At 46.0% G+C, this 19,336-nt stretch overlaps 1 protein-coding gene across 1 annotated transcript in view; it reads right to left on the reverse strand.

The window, feature by feature from the left end:
• Window positions 1-6,679: 6,679 nt before the first annotated feature.
• TRAF4 (TNF receptor associated factor 4) overlaps window positions 6,680-19,336 on the reverse strand; it is a 77,565-nt gene continuing 64,908 nt past the window's right edge. Inside the window, exons 3-7 of the mRNA XM_078680092.1 lie at window positions 16,121-16,225; window positions 14,882-15,043; window positions 13,441-13,602; window positions 12,253-12,408; window positions 6,680-11,754 (exon numbers count right to left, since the gene is read on the reverse strand). Of these exons, the coding sequence (XP_078536218.1) occupies window positions 11,122-11,754; window positions 12,253-12,408; window positions 13,441-13,602; window positions 14,882-15,043; window positions 16,121-16,225 (1,218 nt within the window). The 3' untranslated portion in view covers window positions 6,680-11,121. The remainder of the gene's footprint in view (window positions 11,755-12,252; window positions 12,409-13,440; window positions 13,603-14,881; window positions 15,044-16,120; window positions 16,226-19,336) is intronic.

Raw genomic sequence — 19,336 nt, forward strand, 5'->3', positions numbered from 1 at the left:
AGACACTGAACAGGTGTCAAGACAGACTTTGACATGTTGATGTGTAGATCCAACTGAATCAACAGAGCGGCTGTCCTGTTGAAATGTAGCTGAGCTTCCTGGAACGTGGATGCTTTGATCAACTAGTCGTCCAGGTATGGATAAACGAACCCCTTGTTCTTCCTTTGAAAAAGTCCTGGGCACAGACTTCAGTCTGAACTGAAGTACTGTATACTGGTAATGATTGGTGGTGGTGGTGGGGGCGGAGGAGGCGGAGGAGGCGGAGGAGGAGGAGGAGGAGGAGGAGGGGGATGAGCATTGGCATCCGAGGCCCTGGAGACGACAGATGAGGAGCCACAGCCTGGGCTGGTACCGGAGACCTAGATGGTGAATAGGTCCTGGAATACTCTGAGTCCGCGGTATGGATCACTCTCCTCCTCTTGCAGGCAGGCCTCGAAGAGGGAGCTCTGGAGGCAGTGTCCCTTGAAGGCGAACGCCGGTGCTGCCGTGACCTAGGACTGTCCGATGTGGAGATGCGGACCACAGAGGGTGACAGACTTCTCGACGACGTGTTACGACGGCTTCTGGACGTCGACTTCCTTCTAGATGTAGACTTCCTCCTCGACGTCGACTTTCTCCTCGACGGCGTTGATCTCCTCATTGACGGCAAGCGTCGGTGTTGCCTCGATGGCGAGCGCCGATGCCTTCGGGACCCAGATCGAAGACAATGATGTGTTGGCGTCGTCTGTGATGTCCTCGACGTCGACCTCGTCTGAGGTCTCGACCTCCTTACTCTCAATGCTGATCTATGACGTTGTTTCGACCCAGAGCCCTGGGTCGACAGAGAGCAGATCGTCGTCATACCCGATTTTGCCGTTGACGGCGTAGCCATCGACGTCGACCGGGACAGGCTCCGTTTCCAAGCCTTCTTCTGACTGGGGAGCCCCCCAGAGGCCAACGCATGGGTTGTGGAAGAGGAAAAGCTCTCTCCATGCCTAGAGGTCCCACCTGCGGTCTCTTGCCTTCTCTGCACCTGGCCTTGAAGACGGATCTTCTCCCGGTCACGCAGGGTCCTCCTGAAGAATGACTTGCAGAAGCCACAGGAGTCAGGAACATGAGAAGATGGAAGACAGAGTATGCAAACCCTGTGAGAGTCCGACTTGGCCTTCTTCCTGCCACATTCAGGGCACTTGTGAAATAAAGCTGCCATTTTGACAATAAAGAAGTGGCTTAACTGCCCAAAAAAGACAGCAAAGGGAAGAAAAAAGCCCCAGACGTCGAATGAAACACTTAAACTATCAAAAAAGCTCAAATATTTGAAGAAATACCAATAAGGGTAGAGCTCAATGCTCCAGGGTCCTGCAAGCAGGAGCCGGAAAAAAGAACTGAAAGTAACTAGCCTTTGGCTGTGCATCATGGGATACCGAGGGTCTCTGGAGGGTTCCTTAAAGGCACAGTATCCATTTACAGGCACATAATGGCAGCCTATGGGGCTTGCCTGTCCAACCCTTCCTCTCTATCATGATTTTTCTGAAGGGGAGTTTCTCTATGTGTGAAAGTATCTGTGCAGGGCTGCAGTAGAGGACAACTTAAGAGACTATTTCGATTGCTCTGGGGTCCAGGCACATGGACGGGCCTATTCACATGATTATGACTATACACAGAGATCCCCTACTACAGAACTAGTGATTCTGTCCACTAAGACTAGCTGGACTGCAGTTGTTTTGATTTGTGGGAAAGAACAAAACGTATAGTTATCTAAATCTACACAGTCCCAATGTAGTGGAGGGGCAGCAGATTGCTGTGTTCACATAGAGGCCCAATCACAGAAGGAACAGAAATCCAGATTGCGACTGTCATTATGGCAATTGAATTATATAACAGAGAAACAGCATTTGAAGTCAATGCATAAGAAGGAGATATGCAGCCTTTAAAGGGAGGGCTAATGACTACTGCTGCACATTTCTGCAAGGGGAAGAAAATAATCAATATTGGCATCCTGTGTATGGACATTAACAGAGTGTCATCCTACTTTGGAGGGGCAGCCAAGCCCTGTATGTCTCTGCACCAAAAAAAAGGTACTTCGCAGGCTTCCGACAGGATCTGAAAAATTCTCCCAGAAATTACACCTACATGCCAATAGATGCCACAGTATGGCCCCCTCAAACCACCCTGGAGGTAAGGGAGAGGGACGCATATTGGGGTCACCCCTCCATCAGTTTGTTCAGCTTTCTCCTTCTGTACTCTCAAAAGGGCATCATTGTAAACAAATTGTAGATGACAGTGTACTGAAATCTAACTGGGACCTTATTATGCTGTGCTGATGTTCATTCTACAGAAAAGGGAGGAGGGTAACAAGTCACGTATCTGCTGTTTCCTACCTGCAGATAACATTTGAGGCAAAATGGCATTCTCTTCGAACCTGGCTGCCAAGGCAGTAATGCTTTGTGAACGTATGCATCAATGCCTGTGTTGCAGCCTTATCAGGACAGGCACTCCCTTTGCCAGCGCAGTTTTTGAAGCTTTGCCCTGGTGGAATGGTCCGCAAGTCTCCATGGGGCTCTTTCGTGGCCAACACATAACATTTCTCAATGCAAAGGAAAATCCATCTAGAAAGAGTCCTCTTCTGCACTGCTCTGGTCCCAGCTAAACCAACAAAGAGCTGGTTGTCCACTTGGTGGTTGCTTGTATGATCAATATAAAAGCAGAACACTCTTTTAGGAGCAGGTCGATGGAGCCTTTCCTATTATCAACAGAGGTGGGGTGAAGTGAAGAAGTTCGATGTGGAAATCAACTGTCGAACATGAAAGGGCAACACCACTTTGGCAGAAAGGCGGCCCGAGTCATCAGCACCAATTTGACTGTAACAAAAGTGATATAAGGAGGTTGAGAAGGGTTATGTTACTTACCCTGTAAGCATCTTTCCTTGGCATGCAGTGCTGTAGATTTATATGTTTAGCAAAAGTCCGTCATCTAATGTTGGGCTTGGAAGATTGCAAGTTGTTTTTGTTAGAAGTTTTTTCGAGTCACAGGGCTTTGTGATATTGCACATGGGTATCGACTCCATTGTTAAGATTGTTTTGCTGAAGGCGAGAGAGAATGGAGTTAGTAAGTGTTAGTAATGTGATATCTATGCAAATAATATGAATGTAAGTGAATATAAAAGTAAATGGAGACCTACATAGGCGCATGGGAGGGAGGGTGGGCGCATGTGATCTACAGCATTACATGCCAAGAACAGATGCTTATAGGGTAAGTAAAATAATCCGTTCTAGATCTGTGTGGCTGTAGATACACATGCTTAACATAGACTGTAAAGCAATCCCTCTCTCATAGCGGTGGCCAGCCTGTGGTGGTAGTAGTTGTTTGAAAACGAGTAAGTAGCACTGCTTGTACAACAGTGGATTGTTGACGTGCTAATACTTCTACACATTAATGCTTTGTGAAAATGTGCGGTGTGGACCATGTTGCTGCTTTGCAAATGTGTACCCCAATGCCATAGAAGCTCCTATTTTGCAAGATAAGCAAGCCCTAGGGGAACCATGTACATGTTGTTTAGCTTTAGCATAACAAGTTTTAATGCATTTGACTATCCATATAGAAATCCCAAGTTTTGAGATTGGGTTTCTAGTGTGGGGAGGTGAAAAAGCAATAAATAATTGCTTGGTTTTCATAAATGTTTTGGTTCTGTCAATATAGTACAATTAAAGCTCTTTTGACATCTAGAATATGAAGAGCTCTTACTGCAACTGTTTCAGGTTACAGAAAGAAGACCAGTAATTCCATTGATTGATTATTATGGAAAGCTGAGACTACTTTGGGAAGGAACTTTGGGTTTGTTCTGAGCACTACTTTGTTTACTGTGGAGTTGGAAGAAAGGTTCTTCTAAAGTGAGTGCCTGGACCTCACTGACATGTCGGAGAGAAGGTATAGCTATTAAAAATGCTACCTTCCAAGATAAGTGTTGGAGTTGGCAGGAATGTAGTGGCTCAAAAGCACAATGTTAAGATTCCAAGCTGGTGCACGTTTGGGTGAAATTACTCTTTTAAGTCCTTCCATAAACACTTTAATGACTGGTATCTTAAATAGAAATATATATGGTTGTCTGTTTTGTAGATAGGCTGCAATGTGTAAGTGTTTTGAAGTGTAGGCTAAACTGAAGTGTTGGCCACGCAGGAGATAACAAATGATTGTTTGTACTGGTGTATCTTTTGGGATTACTTTTTGACGCTGGCAGTAGAGGACAAATCGTTTCCATTTGGCTACATAGCACTTTCTGGCTGTAGGCTTTCTAGTTTCTTTAAGAATATCCACACACTGCTAAGGGAGGTTTAGATACTCAAATTCTACGACTTCAAAAGCCATATGGTAAGATTCATTTCTTTGGGAGTGGGATGTCTGATTTCAGCATGGTTCTGTGTGAGAAGGTCCAGGTTGAGGGGGATGTTTCTCGTGTGGAACTTTTGAGAGTTTCAGTAGTAGGGTGATACATGCTTGATAAGCCCATGTTGGAGCTATTAGGATTCGGGTGAGGGAGGTGTGCCTGTATTTCCGAACCACAAACAAAAGTAATGGGAGAGGTGGAGAAGTGCAGGCAAATATCCCTGACCAGTTCATCCATAGAGCATTGCCCTTGGATACTGGATGTGAGAACCTGGAGGTGAAGTTTGGGCATTTTACATTTTGTGGGGTTGCAAAAAGGTCAATTTGTGAGAAACTCTACTTGTGAAAGTATGGTAGGAGAACTTTGGGGTGGGGTTCCGATTCGTGGTCTTGTTGCTGTGTCCTGCTGAGGTCTGCAACTTGATTACTTGTCCCTGGAATGTGATCTTCTAGGAGATGAATGTTGTGATGTGAAGCAGAGCGCCAGATGGTCTGGCCTAGGAGGTATGATCGTAGAAAGTGGGTCCCTCCCTGTTTCTAGAAATAGTACATGGTTGTCATGTTGTCTCTCCGGATCAGTACAAACTTGTTTATCAGGTGATTTAGGAACACTTTCAATGCTAGGTGAACAGCTAGGAGCTCAAGGTAATTGATATGGAGACCCTTGTGTTTGGGAACCCATACACCTTGAATAGTTAGATTCAGAAGATGAGCCCCCCCCAAAGAAGCATCTGCTGTAAGAATGACCTGGGGAACTGGGTCCAGAAATGGCCGCACCTTGGACAGGTTTTGTGAGTTCCACCACTGCGGAGGGTGAGGTGTGCGGCTGTCTATCAACACTAGAACGTGCATTTGGTCCCTGCAACTGATTCCGTTGATGTGATAGGCATTCTTGCAGCAGTCTCATATGTGGGCGGGCATCTGAGACTATTGCGATACAGGATGCAGTCATGCTTAAAAGGCGCATGACTGTCCTGACCGTGACTTGGAGTCTGGTTTAAAACTGTTGGGCTAATGTTTGAATGTTTTGTATTGTGGCTGTATTTGAGATGCTAACCCAAAGTATGCAATTAGTATAGCCCCTAAATATACAGTTGAATCTGTAATGGTTGGAGTTGCGATTTTAGCACATTGATGGCAAACCCTAGCCTACGTAGTAGGGTAATTGTCTATTGTGTATATTGGTTTAAGCGCTTCAGAGTTTTATATAGTGCGAACTAGAACCAAGACATCGGGTATCAGAGCGCTTTACACGAGCACCAGTTGTGTTACATGAGGACACATTCATTTTTGTTAGGCACGGGGAGATTAAGTGGTTGGCCCAGAATCACAGGATGTTGAGTTTTGTTGCCGAAAGTCAAACCCGGTCCCAAGCTTTGAAGTCGACCGCTCTAGCCGTAAGGCTACATCCTTCATGCACACCACTATGCTACTGTAAAACCTACAGGAAAGAGTTATAGCTTGCTCTCCAGCCGGAACGTCCACAGTGCTTGTCAGCTGATTACAATGATGCTACTAAGACCAGTCTCAACCTGGAGAAGAATACTTCCAAAAATAACACATTGGGAGCAAGGATCAAGATTACCTTCTTTATCTGACAGTAGTAACTGGAGATGTACTCCAGACTATTAACTTAACTTAGCTTAACTATTGGTGCATGGAAGCTACTTAATTATCGCCATTATTTTAGGAGTAATGTGCAGATGTAAAGACATTTTTCGCAAATACCGATTCTAGAATAAATACATTAACTCTCAAAAAATTGATTTTGATTCAGACCACCATAAAAATCAAATTCGGCAACACACAGCGTCTTCTAAATCCTGATGTTCAGGAAAACACCAGCACAGACACCTGCTGTGAATAGTGCCGATTTATTCCTAGATCCTTAAGTATGAAGCAATTAATTACTCTGTGTACTTTTGCATGTGACCCCATACGTTGAACACTCTTTTAGCAGTTATGAAGTGTTCATGCAATTAAACGTACTGATGTTGCCATGCACGTGCTCAAACTAACGTGTTAACATTCATAAGCCTCTGTGTGTTTGTAACACAATCCGAAGTCGCCCCACACCTCCTCCTACAGCTGCAAAGGACTATACCCACCTGCTCGTTGGTGGTCTGAACCTGCCATTGTTTGCGTGGCTCCAAACACGTGCTAGTCTCGCGATGGCTACATGAATTTTTGGATGTTCCTGTACCAGCCCTTGCGCGCGTATTGCCAAAGTTATAAGACTGCACCACACAGACAACACGCCCTGATAAGCATAGTTGCACATCAACAAGAGCATGAACCAGCCGAAGACAAAAGCAGGTAATAAATACTTAAAATCTTTAATAAAAAAAAAAAAAAAGGCAAATAGACTCAGTAGCAGGCAATCCTTCCAGTCGGTCACTACCTCGGCCCCAATCAATAGAGGAGGCTCAGAAATAAATAACTCCAAAGGGAGGGAGGATCACAGAGTAAAATTGATAGGGGATTAGAAAGATTAAAAATGCCACAAAATAATCCAATTGTTCACAATTAATCCAATTGTTACTCTGAAGGAAATGAACAAGTAAAAATATCCCAGGATCTTTTGTACATTTTATAATTGCATGTAAAAACGTATGAATAAATCGTGTGTAAAATCCCCAGGTATAGAAAGAGTAATTTGCAGTCTTCTCTCCCGACATATGGCTGTTTCCCACCGCTTGAGGTCTGCGAGGACTCTAGATGAAGGGGTGAGGGATCTAGATAGGCACAGATTCACAGTGTTTGTATTGGATTAAAGTTTGGGAGAAGGTTGTGCGGGTGCGGGTGTGGGAAGAATGAAAATTATTTCTCCAGTGTGTTCTGGTTCAAACGGGAAGGCGAGCATGGATAGTGGAGGTGGCCGACAGTTCTTTCTTAGGATGCACTCCCTGACAGAGGTGCGGTGGAGCTTCTCAAAATCCATAGGCTAATTTGAGTTCTGCAGGACGACAGTCTTCAATGATCCAACAATCCTTTAATATGATGCAAATTCCCCAGAGGGAGAGGATGGTTTTATGGTCTTACAATGACAGTGTTTATTTGTTATGGAAAATTAAATGAATTCCTACATTGAAGCCCCATCACACCAAACGTACACTCATCTCAACAAAAGGAATTCAGTTTCAAATCCTCTCCCTCCCATCCACCCCTGGTTGAGAAGACAGCGAGTCCATGGAAGGCGCTGCCTGCTTTGAAGGCCTTCCTCAGAGAGGACAAGTAGCTACTGGCAAGAGAGAGTACCCAAAGTACACGTCCACCCATCTTCAATTGTAGCTGCTGACCCCTTAAACCAGGTTAGGTGGAGGCAGACATGAAAGTGGATTCTAGGTTCAGAGACACATGACATTTTACCTGTATCTCTGGCATGTGTACGGAGCGTGTGAGGAAAGTTACATATTTTGCATGGATACGAGACGGTCTCAGTGATGTTCTATGAAACATGCAGTGAACGTTACACAAAGTGTTAGCTCTCCCTAAGTTGTGTGGAGAGGCCACCCTTAATCCAGAAGCCTAGGATAAATAAGGTGAAGGCTCCTTCACATGCCAGTCCCAAGGCAACTGCCCAGCAACACGTTTTATAAGATCTATCTCAGACTTCACATTTGCTTTTCTTAGTGTAACTACTTCTGTCATATCAGGATTCCAAACATTCTACCATCTCTTGTAGTGGGAAACATCACTTACAACGCAACTTTTACCACACAATGCTTTTACAACGCAGCTTTTACAACGCAAACCATTACAACGCATTGCGCTGGGGGGCGCTCTAGGATAGGGAATAAGTTTAGTTTACTGTCCAACACCTTCCCTAGTGTCCACGGGGACTGGAGTTGGAATAGTAAATTAAACTATTCACTATCCAGCACCCCAAAGCGCTATGCGTTGTAATGGCATGCGTTGTAAAACTCGCGTTGTAAAAGCATGCGATGTAAAAGCATGCGTTGTAATGTCGTACATCCCACTACAGTCCTACTTGTTTTAGTCACTACATTTTGGAAGTCAAGCTTACAAAGGGGTAACTTGGTTATCCATTTGAAGAGTGGCAGTATCCAAGAAATGGTTGTACCAGTGGTTAACGACAGTGCCCACCACGGATGCTGCCCAGTAACCCCTGACAGGTCTAAATGCCAGACAGGAGGGTATCACATCCATCAAGCAAGTGTTTTACCTGAAACAAAAGCCTGGACGGACAGTATTTTTTTAGCTTGATGTTAATATCTTTCTTTAGCAGTGACAACAGTTTTTGACCCTTTACTAAATAATTACTCTGGCATATCTGATGACTAGTAATAGGCCTAAAAGACAAATGAACCCATGATAAATATAACACAGGATAAAGATGGAGTTACCGTAGTCTGGTTTGCAAATCACCAAAGACCACTCATGTGGGCTCCGTCAGACAAGGGATTGAGGAAGACCACGACGGGACTGGATAATGCAGCAAGAAAGAGGAACTGTAGCCTGAAACAACTTGCAACTTCATGTTCAAATCACCTCCAAACTACGCTAAGCAATTTACTGTCACTGGAAGAAAGATTAGGGCATAGAGCATGATTAAGGTTGACATTATCCTCTTCCCTCACCCCATCCACGCTTAAAAAAATTATTTGGTGCACTTTATTTCTATTTGCTGATCCACATCAGAGCAGCAAATAAAAATAAACCGCGGTCAGTTTTCTTTTTATTTAGCCATACCTCACGGCATCAGGGATGATGTACAGCATGGGTAAAAATCACTGGCAAAGTCAATAACGACCTATTGGTTTTGCCAGTCCTTCATGAAGTAGTCATGAGTCCAACTGCAACAAGCAGAGCAAGGTACACAGAGAAGCAATGATTAGGGTTGGCTCTTGGGTTGTGTAAGTGCGCTGATGGATGTCAGTGAAAGCGGAAGGTAGATCCGACAGCTGCTGCGCTGCCACTGCACTTTCTGATTCCCCTTGGAACCTCTTGATACAGCTACTGGATGGAACCCTTATGCTCACACGATCACCACGCTTTTTGCTAATGGAAGTGTGAAAGTGACAGGTAATTTACATTATCTGTATTTCTTATATATATATTTTTTTTTTTTACAAAACCCTGTACGACATACAATCACTTACAGAACATACAAAATGGACAGCAGTGAGGGTGATGCTGAAGATTTAAGATGGTTATAAAGTGAGCTGTAAGAGTTATACGAAAGGACGCAACAACCTTTCAGGGATCGGAGCAAAGCTACCCACCCTTACACCAGCAACAGCGTATTTTTGTAGGTGCAGCAGGAGAGAATACCAAAAAATGCAATAAATTATAAAAACGACCCATGCCTCCCAAAAGACAAAGTTGTGCCATGTCTATTGGCTAGGATTGATGGAGTCCGCCTCCTGCTCTCATCCAGTTGGAGGATGCCTGAAAACTGCTTACTGACATTGGCTGGATGATGATGATGATGATGATGATGATGTTCTAAAAACAGAACTGCATTACGGCCGGGACTGTAAAGGAGAAGGAATGTGAGTGTGGAGTCCAATAGTGTACCTAGACTGGACCACGGGGGGGGAGGTACTCCACCCTCACTCCTTCTCACAAGACCATCGCAGACAACATGCCACCCACCTTCCGCAAGTTAATACAAATAGAAACTTTAAGCAACAAAACAATCACATCTTCTTTTAGCACCTGGTAGGCATATGTTCTGAGGTGCACAAATGCCGCCCATTTTTTGTTTTCTTCTGGCATCACAGAAGCCAGCCCTGAGGTGTGAGCTGCTGGGGTCCTCGAGCTCACATTGGTACCGCATGTCCGGCCACCAGGACCTCTTCATTAAAACCACTTCCCTCGGTTCATAGTCATTAAATCCTCTGAAGTAATTTCCTATTGTATTTTTTGGCAAGGCTTTCTTAGGACTGGCCCGCTTACAGCCTAATGTGCCCGTGGATCCAGAGCATGTAGTCAATGGCCCAAGAAACTTGCACCTTCAGTGTGAGAAATTCAGGCTGGTGCAAGGATTCTCAGACTCTGGAGGCCACTAAAAGTCTATCCATCCGGTTCTAGGCTCGACGACTTCCAGCCCTTAGTTTGAGAGTTATCCACTTCTCCCAACCCGTCACAAATGACGATAGTGCCTGTATTGGAACTCCCAAACATTTCTGCCAATTCAACTTTCCCCAAAATACCAATGGAGGATGTAGACACTAGAAAATGCCCATAAGAGCCAATATGCTTTGAAAGTGAAGGCAGTAAGCCTCACTTCATCTATGTCCACCAAACCAATTCCCCCTGCGCATCAGGTGCCTGCACCTCCAGTCTACGCCATAGGTAGAAGGCGGCCCAAAGTCCCAACTGGGACAGCAGTGCTTCTGCCATTTATGGCCACTAGTATCAGTCCAATCACCAAGAAACCAATTCACAGATTGCGCTGGGTCTTTCTCCTGGATGAACTCCAATTTCCAGTTCCACCAATAAGAGTCGGTGCTCTAAGGGACCCTCTGTAAAGTGACCTACATGATGATAGAAAGTTCAAAACTCAAGGAAGGTGAAGGAACCACCAACCGATGCGCGGAAGACTTGTCTCCTATCCAGCATGTGTCTACTGGCAAATTCTTCCAGGGACTCCTTCAGAGGTTTCTACGATGAAATGTAGGAGCCAGAGGCTGCCTTCTTGTGGGCACAGCTGTGGCACTCCAGCAAGGAGTAAGTGAAATAATATTTCAAGAGTTTGTCACCCCATTGGGCTAGGGGCCCAACTATTTGATTTCAAGCAATGATCTTCTGTGGGATCTCAACTGAGGCCTTCAAGAAGATGGAATTGTCACGGATGTAGTTCCTCTTCTTGATCTCCTCCTGTGAGATGAACTTAGGGTAGCCGAAGCCCAGCGTGCTTTCGTCTAGGGAGTTACGAGAGCTGCCTGGTTTGCGAAAGTTCTTCCAGTTGGGGTCAGGGTTAAAGGTCTCGGTGACGTTCTGTGGCTTTGAGAGGGAAGGGTCGCTCTGGTCCAGTAGCGAGAAGGTCACTCGGTAGGAAAAGGGCCACTCCAGCAAGTTGTCATACTCGCCAGGCAGGACACGGATGTAGATGGACAGGTGGCTGCCCTCGCCGCTGCCATTCCCATTCAGGAAGGCCGACACCTGCAGCTTGTATCCATACTTGTGGGTGTAGAAGGCTGGGCTAAAGAATTCGTGATTGCTCCTTGCCTTGGCCTCTTGCAGTTTGCGCGCGTAGTCACTAATCTTCCAGATCAGCACGCCATCACTGCTCACCGAGAGTTCCTCCAAGTCGCGCCGCAGTTCCAGGATCTCCTGCCGCTGGCGGCTTACCAGTGCGCACATCATATTCAGATGGGGCTTCACGCTGTCATCCAAGTGCCGGGTCATCCCAATCTTGGGGCACTGTAGGGGGCAAAGGGAGAACATGAGTGTGAATATACATTTGTGTGTTCATGCATGTGTGTGTGTATGTGGATTTGTGTGTTCATGCATGTGTGTGTATGTGGGTGTGTATGTGTGCACACAAATATTTGTGGAGATGGATGTCAGTACTTGAAGTGTGTGGGCAGTGCGTGTGGTAGAATATGGATTATGGCAGATGTGCTGTACATCTGTCCGGGGCATGATAGAGGGATTGTTTATGGTGGCTATTGATTTTGCAGGGTGATAGTTTTTTTTGTGCAGAAGTGGTGCGTCTATGTATCTCTAGGTGGCGTGTGTAGAAGTGGTGCGTCTCTAGGTGGCATGTGTTTGTGTGTGAGGAAAGTAGACTGTTTGCATAAACCTTCAGGATTGGCACAGTACTTGCAACAACCCCAGTACCCAGTTGCTAATGTGATGGTTTGGTGCAGTGGCTTACAGTGTATGCTGTTGATTCTGCACCCATGTTGTGTTACTCACCCGGAATTTACATCCAGCCTCTTTATAGGGGCACAGCACCATGGCTGTGCTGCAGTTTTCCTTCAGGTGCCCGGTCAGGTCTTCGCGGGCAATGTTGGGTGTGCCACACTGGTTAGGACATGAAACTGGGAGTCGCGGGCACTGGTACTGGTGATTCTGTGGGGGGTATACAGGAGCATAGGATTAGAATTTATACACTTCAGTGGCTCTGCCTAAGGACTTGTGCTAGGTCCAAAGAGGAAAGTATTTTGAGAAATAAAACAGTTGGGGTATCACATTGGAAGATTGGGGTACACTGGTACAGCATGGGAGCTAACAGTCTGGGCATCACGGATGAAGCAAACAAACTGGCGAGAGACATGGAGAGGAGTCTATAAGCTAAGAAAACAGGATGAAAGAGGAGTGAAGAGAAAAAAGACAAAGCAAAAGGGAAATAGTAAGGCTGTGGATTTGAAGGAAAGAGAGAGGAAGTGGTGCTGAGAGCACCCATCAATCCTGGTATTTTCATGCTAGTGGCTGAAAACTTAACTCTGGCAAGGGGCTCTGGAGGGTTTACGAATATGTGCCACCGGAATGTCTCTTCTGGTCCAACTTTAGGTGTTGACAAGTGCTCGGGTCATCATACGGCAACCAAGCACTGGGGCAGATTGGAGAAGATCATGTGATGTCAATGGTCACATCACATGGCGGTGTCTCTCATCCGCATTGACGACATTACTAATAAGATGTTTACAACCCTGCGAGGATGGGAGTGAAAGCAGAGACAAACTAGGCCATCCATATAGATTCTCCCCCCACATCCCTGAAAACAGGGTGGGCTCACAAAGAAGCCCGTGTCTAGTGCTGGCGGCCAATCGTGTAACTGTGCACGACTCACTGACAAACAGAACCTCGTGAGGAGAGCAGGAAGTTCAACTGATTCTTTTTGCAGCCCTCTGCGCCCCACCCCCCCAACTCCTGCACCCCACATGACGATTGTACCAAGAGGCTAAGGAAACCAGGGAGCCACTGAGAAAGGGCGAGTCCTACTGGTGGAGACCGAGACCATGAGGGAGAAAGACCCACAGACCGCGAGAGCAAGTGAGACATGCAGGTAATTCACCAAGGTGTGGAGAAGGACCCCCGGTCGTCATCGAGAAGACATAAATGGTGCAGACAGGGTAAAGGTACTGGGAGCGTTTCTCTCACCTGGATAGTGTCGAAGACAAACTCCTTGGTGCAGTAGCTGCAGGGCTGGGTGCGCTTGGGGCATTCGGCCAGCGAGTGCTGGGACAGCAGCCGTCTCATCATGCGGGCACCACATTTGTTCTCACAGTACACACTCTCCTGAGGGCAGATGCCCTGGTGATCCTGTTGGACACAAGGGAAACAGTATGTCAGCTGCTGTACCTATGTTCGCTGCCCAAAACACCCCAAGACTTGAAATCATTACATTCCAATGCTACACTGCACCCGTAAGACAACAATACAACCCGGTGCCATACTATGCTCAATCCAATATCATAACCTGACCAATCAGACTCCACAAGCTGACCTCGCGCACTGTCCAAGCAGAATCCACAAGCGGACATCTTGTCCGATCAGACATCAGGCAGTGTCCAACCTGACACTATGAATTGCACAACCGGACATCATGCCCTGCCTGTGTCTATGGAGTGTCATTGCAAAGTCATCTAAAAGTGAACTTTACAAAAGCTGGTCAAATTCATAATTGCTATTTTCAATTAATTCAAAATCATTTAAAATATGACTTTGCAAAAACATGCCAGACTTCATTTTAGAATATAGCACCTATAATTTTTTTTAAATGAGTAATCACTTGGCTAACTATTTATTTTTCAGATGTGGCGTGCACACAAGAACTAAGCTCACATCGCTCTTCCATTCATATCTCTTTTAATACCTTCAAAGGGACATTGCTGAAAAATCTCCAAAATTGTTATCCCCTATAAAATATTTCTACCTTAAAAAAGAATAAAAACTCCACCCAATACTCATCATTTTCTCAATTTTCACCTAACAATGAGTTTCTTTTATTTCTTTTGCCACAAACTGCAATGACTTTGCAGACAGCGTTTTCAGTCTTTCAATTATTCTCCTGTTTAGGAAAAACTCCCAAACTCCTTACTAGTATTTTTAAGTTCTTTAGCGACAGGTATGTATATTTATCAGGTTGTGCCACAAACTGCAGTGATTTTATAAAAACATTTGCCATTTTATGTTAAAGTTTTAGAATAGTTGTTGAGATTAATTTTCGAAACTAAATTTGTGTTTAGCTGATTTTTCTGTAATGACGTTGTGGTGAATATCCAACCCAATTCTCTGTTGAAATCATTTCTATAGCCTGTACCACCCAAGAGGACACCAAGTCCAACCTAACCCTAATCTACTCCCTACCCAACACTGGCTATCGAACTATGCATGCCAGTGGAGTCAGAGTGCCTCTCCAACGGAGACCTGTCCAGACCATTAAACTCGTCGGTTACCTACGGATCCTAGTTGAAGTGGGTGGTAAAAAAAACAATTGCAAAAAAATGTTTAAAGGACAAAAATCTGGAAGTCAACTGCATATGTCTAGGACCAACTCTCTAACCCCTCTAAAAGAAACAAGTTAATTTTCCCTCCTCACCTCGTGTGCCTCGCCGCTGAAGTCACTGCCACAGAATTCGCACTTGACGCGGCGCTTGGAGCAGTCATGCTGCAGATGGTCGGGCAGATCCCGGCGACTTAACTTGACGCCACAGCGGTTTGGGCAGGGGATGACGTTGAAGCTGCATGTGTTTAGATGCACCTGAGAGAAAACAGTCCAAGAGAGAAGAGACGATCATGAGTAGAGTATAATTTGGGTCAGCAGAGGGGACCATGTGAATAATGAGAGATTTAAGGGGGGGGGTTCAGGAATACTGGATTGCCACTCTCTATTTATGGGGATAAAGGTATGTGCATTATGTCTCGAGCCCAGTCTGCTAATGCACATATATTTATGTAACAGTTATAAGCGAGTATGCCACTGTCTTGACCTGGATGGATATATACGTCAATATGGGTAACATTGAAGGCCTAAACTGTGCTTAGCTTAAGTGTCACTAACATTTTTGAACTTTTCTTGTTTGATGCACATCGATTGTAACCCTGACCCCATGTATCTGAAACGGACAGACCTGGCACTGTGCCAAGTTCTGATGTATACCACATAAGGCCTTATTTTTCTCTGACCTTTGGTTACGACTACCTTTCTCAGTCGAGTGACCACCCTTATCTGAATGTATGTATGTCCGCCATATTGATGGCAGATTACTTGTTTTGTGATACGACACAATCTGTGGCATCTAGAGGCGAGGCCTACTGTAATACAGATTTATTGCACTTGTGATGAGTATTTTATCCTTTAGCCGGCTGAACCTTAACACCACCTCCCATCAGCCTGGCCTTGACTGATTGACCAAAGATATCTTGGAAGGTCAGGGAGACCTTAGAGGCCCACCTACCCGTCTCAGGTGAACTACTCAACATCTTGGCAGTAGGGAAACCATGCACTCCCACCATTGATACTGCTAGCTGGTCTCTGCAACGTCATGCTCTGGTCAAGGATTGAGAGAGCGTGTCAGGGTCAGAGAGTCATGTGAAATAGAAGAGTCTCGTAGCAACTTAATACATCTGCTTGAATGCAGGTGTGTATGTGGAGGGGTTAGTGTGTCTTGTGTCCCAAATGCAGAGTGCAGGTATGTGGGTGGCCACACAGCCTGCTGGTTCGCTGGCATGCAGATGTATGTGTTGTACGGTTACTACTTTCGGTAAATTTGGAGTCCCTCGTGCCCATTTTCCTTAGCTTGCCAGCGAGCTAGCCAGCACTGCCCGCTCTGCTCACCTGTAGCTGCTTCACCTGCCCGCTCCATCGGCAGCCCTCCTCGCTGTGGATGCAGCGGATGGTCAGACTCAGCACCTGCGCTTCCAAATCTGGATCAGGGTAAATCTGATGAAACAGGAGAAGAAAACATGGGATGATATCTGCTGTTGGACAAGAGCAAAGACAGCAGATGCCGGCATTGAGGCTTGGAGACACAGGCGAGGACAGTGGACGTGGAAAACGGGTGCAGACATCAACGTTCAGACTTGCAGGTGTGATGGAAAGGATATTAATTGGACATAAGGAGGAGACTACACCAGAGGCTGGACATAATCAGTCAAATATCATATATATGAAAAGACACAAGGGCACAGACATACAAAACAGGAGAAGACAGGATGAGACGGGAAGGTGAAGCGTCTGTGTCAGACATGGAAAGTAGAAGCAGCGGTTAATGGCAGACCACTGGAAATAGGTCCATTCTTCATTGCTTGGACATGGAAAGAAGAAGGTATGAGCTGTTAAATTAAGATACAATTGACGATCATGGGGTCAAGCATGGGATATCAGAATCAAAAAATACAAAAAAGGCTCAGACATAATGGTCTGCAGCTACAATTCCTTGCAGTGCTGCGTAAAGATAACAAGGTGAGCCGTAAATCAATATAATCCGTCAGTGCAGAATGTTGTTAAAGACAGGTATCTCCCTCCAATTACATACAGATTCTGATAGTGTTTGTAAATAAACAGCTATTTAATTATTGACACGGTTTGTTTTAAAAGTGATCTCGAACTTCAGGAAGCCTGCAGGATCATTTAGAGTTTGTCACTAAATTGGTCAGAGAGAAGCTCCTGGCGCAAAATAAGTTTGTGCTGGGTGCCCATGAAGTTTTTTTTGCTGTTTTTTTGTCCAGGCAGCTAGTAAATAGTTCAAGCACCAAAGAGACACTTGGCAACGTGCCTGCACATTCTCAAGTTGCTTCAAGTATTACCCTTAAATGTTTCCTTCATATGTTCTGTATTTAAAATGTCGTCGTTTTGTTTTTAAGTGTGTATTTTTTTTTTTAACTAAAGTGTTGTTTATAGGAAGGTTTTGCACATGCTCTCATCTTACATGGACGGCTTTCAAGGGATGGCAGTTGAGGAGGACAAGGCAGATAGCAGCCTTCCCACAAGAACTTTGGAGAATGTGGCACCTCTGCTGAAGATGCACGCATTGAGATGGCTATGCACTGAAGTACGAGTTGGGTGCCACAAGTACATGGCGTAGACACAGGGTGGGGGTGGATCAGTCTCTTGCTTTTCTAAGAGCGGCACAGTAGAATTTGTGCTGTCGACATGGGTATCTCGGACGAATTATGGTGGCTGCTATACAGTTTGTGGCAAAAGTCGTCTAATGACTGCATGATGGAACAGTCACTGGAAAGACCCATATTTGCATGATGGAGTAGATTCACGAGGACAACCCACGATTGCATGATGATGGAGTAGATTCACAAAGATAACCTGTGTATAATAAAGTAGATTCACTGAAAAAACTGCTGAAAAGGAGAGATTGTCTTTATATGGGGAAGTTGATGTATTTGTAGCCTTGAGCGAACGTGTAGTAGCAGTGAAGTTTGTAGAATCAGTGATGGTACTTCAGAGTGAGAAATGCGGTTCTGGGGGGGGGGGGGGGGGGAGTTGGAGGGGGGGGGGGTCTGACCGCAAAGACAGTCTGGATTCATAATGGTACATGATGATGAGAATCCATCAAGGATTCAGCATGTCGGGGTGATTGCAGAGGTGGGCGATGCGCTGTGGCTTTCAGATCCTTTGCTTTGGAAAGTATTCCTGCAGCATCGGTGCAACATATGTAGAGGCTGCAAGGGCCCGTCACGGAGAGCTGGACGAAAGAGCGCCAAGAGATACACGGTCCCGCTGCAAAAGAGACCAGAAGGAAAGCCCACCGTCTGCCAATCACCAGAACACACGGGCCTTGGAGATTCTTGTCCCTAGCGGGGAAATTCCCCCTCTGCGCCCCACCCTCACAAACCGGGCAAGGTGACGTGGTGTTCTCGACGCTTCAGGCTGCATTAGCGGCAGATAATAGGCGTGGCTCCCAGTGTGCACAAAAGAACGTTCAACACCTGCTATTTATCCTCAAAACTGTTTACTTTAAGCGGCGGTCACCTTCCGTCAGCCTTTGTAACCGGGGCTTAAGAGGAGCGGGTGAGAGTGGGAGGGCCGACGACAGGCAGGAAGGGGACACATTCTTCTATGACGTGCAGCTCCGCCATTCGAAAGGGCGAGTACCAGCAGGGGTGCAATTATTTTAATAGAGGAGTACCCCAGCTTCTTAGTAACAATGGGGGTCTGTGGGGCAGCCGATGGGGGGGGGGGGGGGGGGGTCTGTGCCCCGGGCAGCTTTGGGCCATTGCTACGGTGCAGGCGACCTATATGACTGGACTATATTAGTAGGGCGGGGCGTCCATATAGCGCCCTTTTCCACAAATAGTGTCTGTGGTCTGCTCTGTCCCCTATGGGCTGGCCAGGGACAGCGAGGGGGGGGGGGGGGGGGGGGGGCTCATCCTCTGGATTTCCATGTCAGGCCCTGGCCGTGCGGCGCTGGGGGCTGGCAGGAGGTGTTCGTGGGGGCGGGCCCCGCCTCGGTCGCACGCTGTCCCTGAGCTGCACAAAGCTAACCAGTATGCGCGGGAGTTTTTTTCGAATCAGCAAGTCACCGTGCGCCGGGTGTGTGACTCATTATACAAGGTCGGAAACAACTGGAGGTGGAATGCCTCTCCCCTCGCGGCACAACGTCAATGTTTACTTTTAAAGCTAGCACAGGTAAGGTGAAAACAAACAGCTGATTGGCTGGCAAGCTTTCTCCTTATTGGCCAATCCTGAGTTTGGCAACGCGGGAGCTTGCTTCAGATCTAATCAGTGTTATAATAAAAACTATTTATAGAGCGCACAGCTACCCATATGCGGGCTTCCCGACGCTAACAGCACACAGTGAGGGCATGTGGAAAGTATTACTCTGTTTGGATGAAAAAAAAACGTTTTCAGCCGTTTCTTAAAGCGGAGTAAATTCTGTCTGATCTTAAATTATGAATAAGAAGTGTGTTTCAGAGTTTGGAGAGGAGGTAGCTAACCCATCCCCATTCCAGGAAAGTCAGAGTTTTAACCCTAGCATCACCTGAAAGGTGGCTGCACGTGTGATCCAGAAAAGGGGGTGGTGATGAACAGGGTGTC

This window comes from Lissotriton helveticus, chromosome 3_1 (assembly GCF_964261635.1).
Source record: "Lissotriton helveticus chromosome 3_1, aLisHel1.1, whole genome shotgun sequence".
NCBI lineage: Eukaryota > Metazoa > Chordata > Amphibia > Caudata > Salamandridae > Lissotriton > Lissotriton helveticus.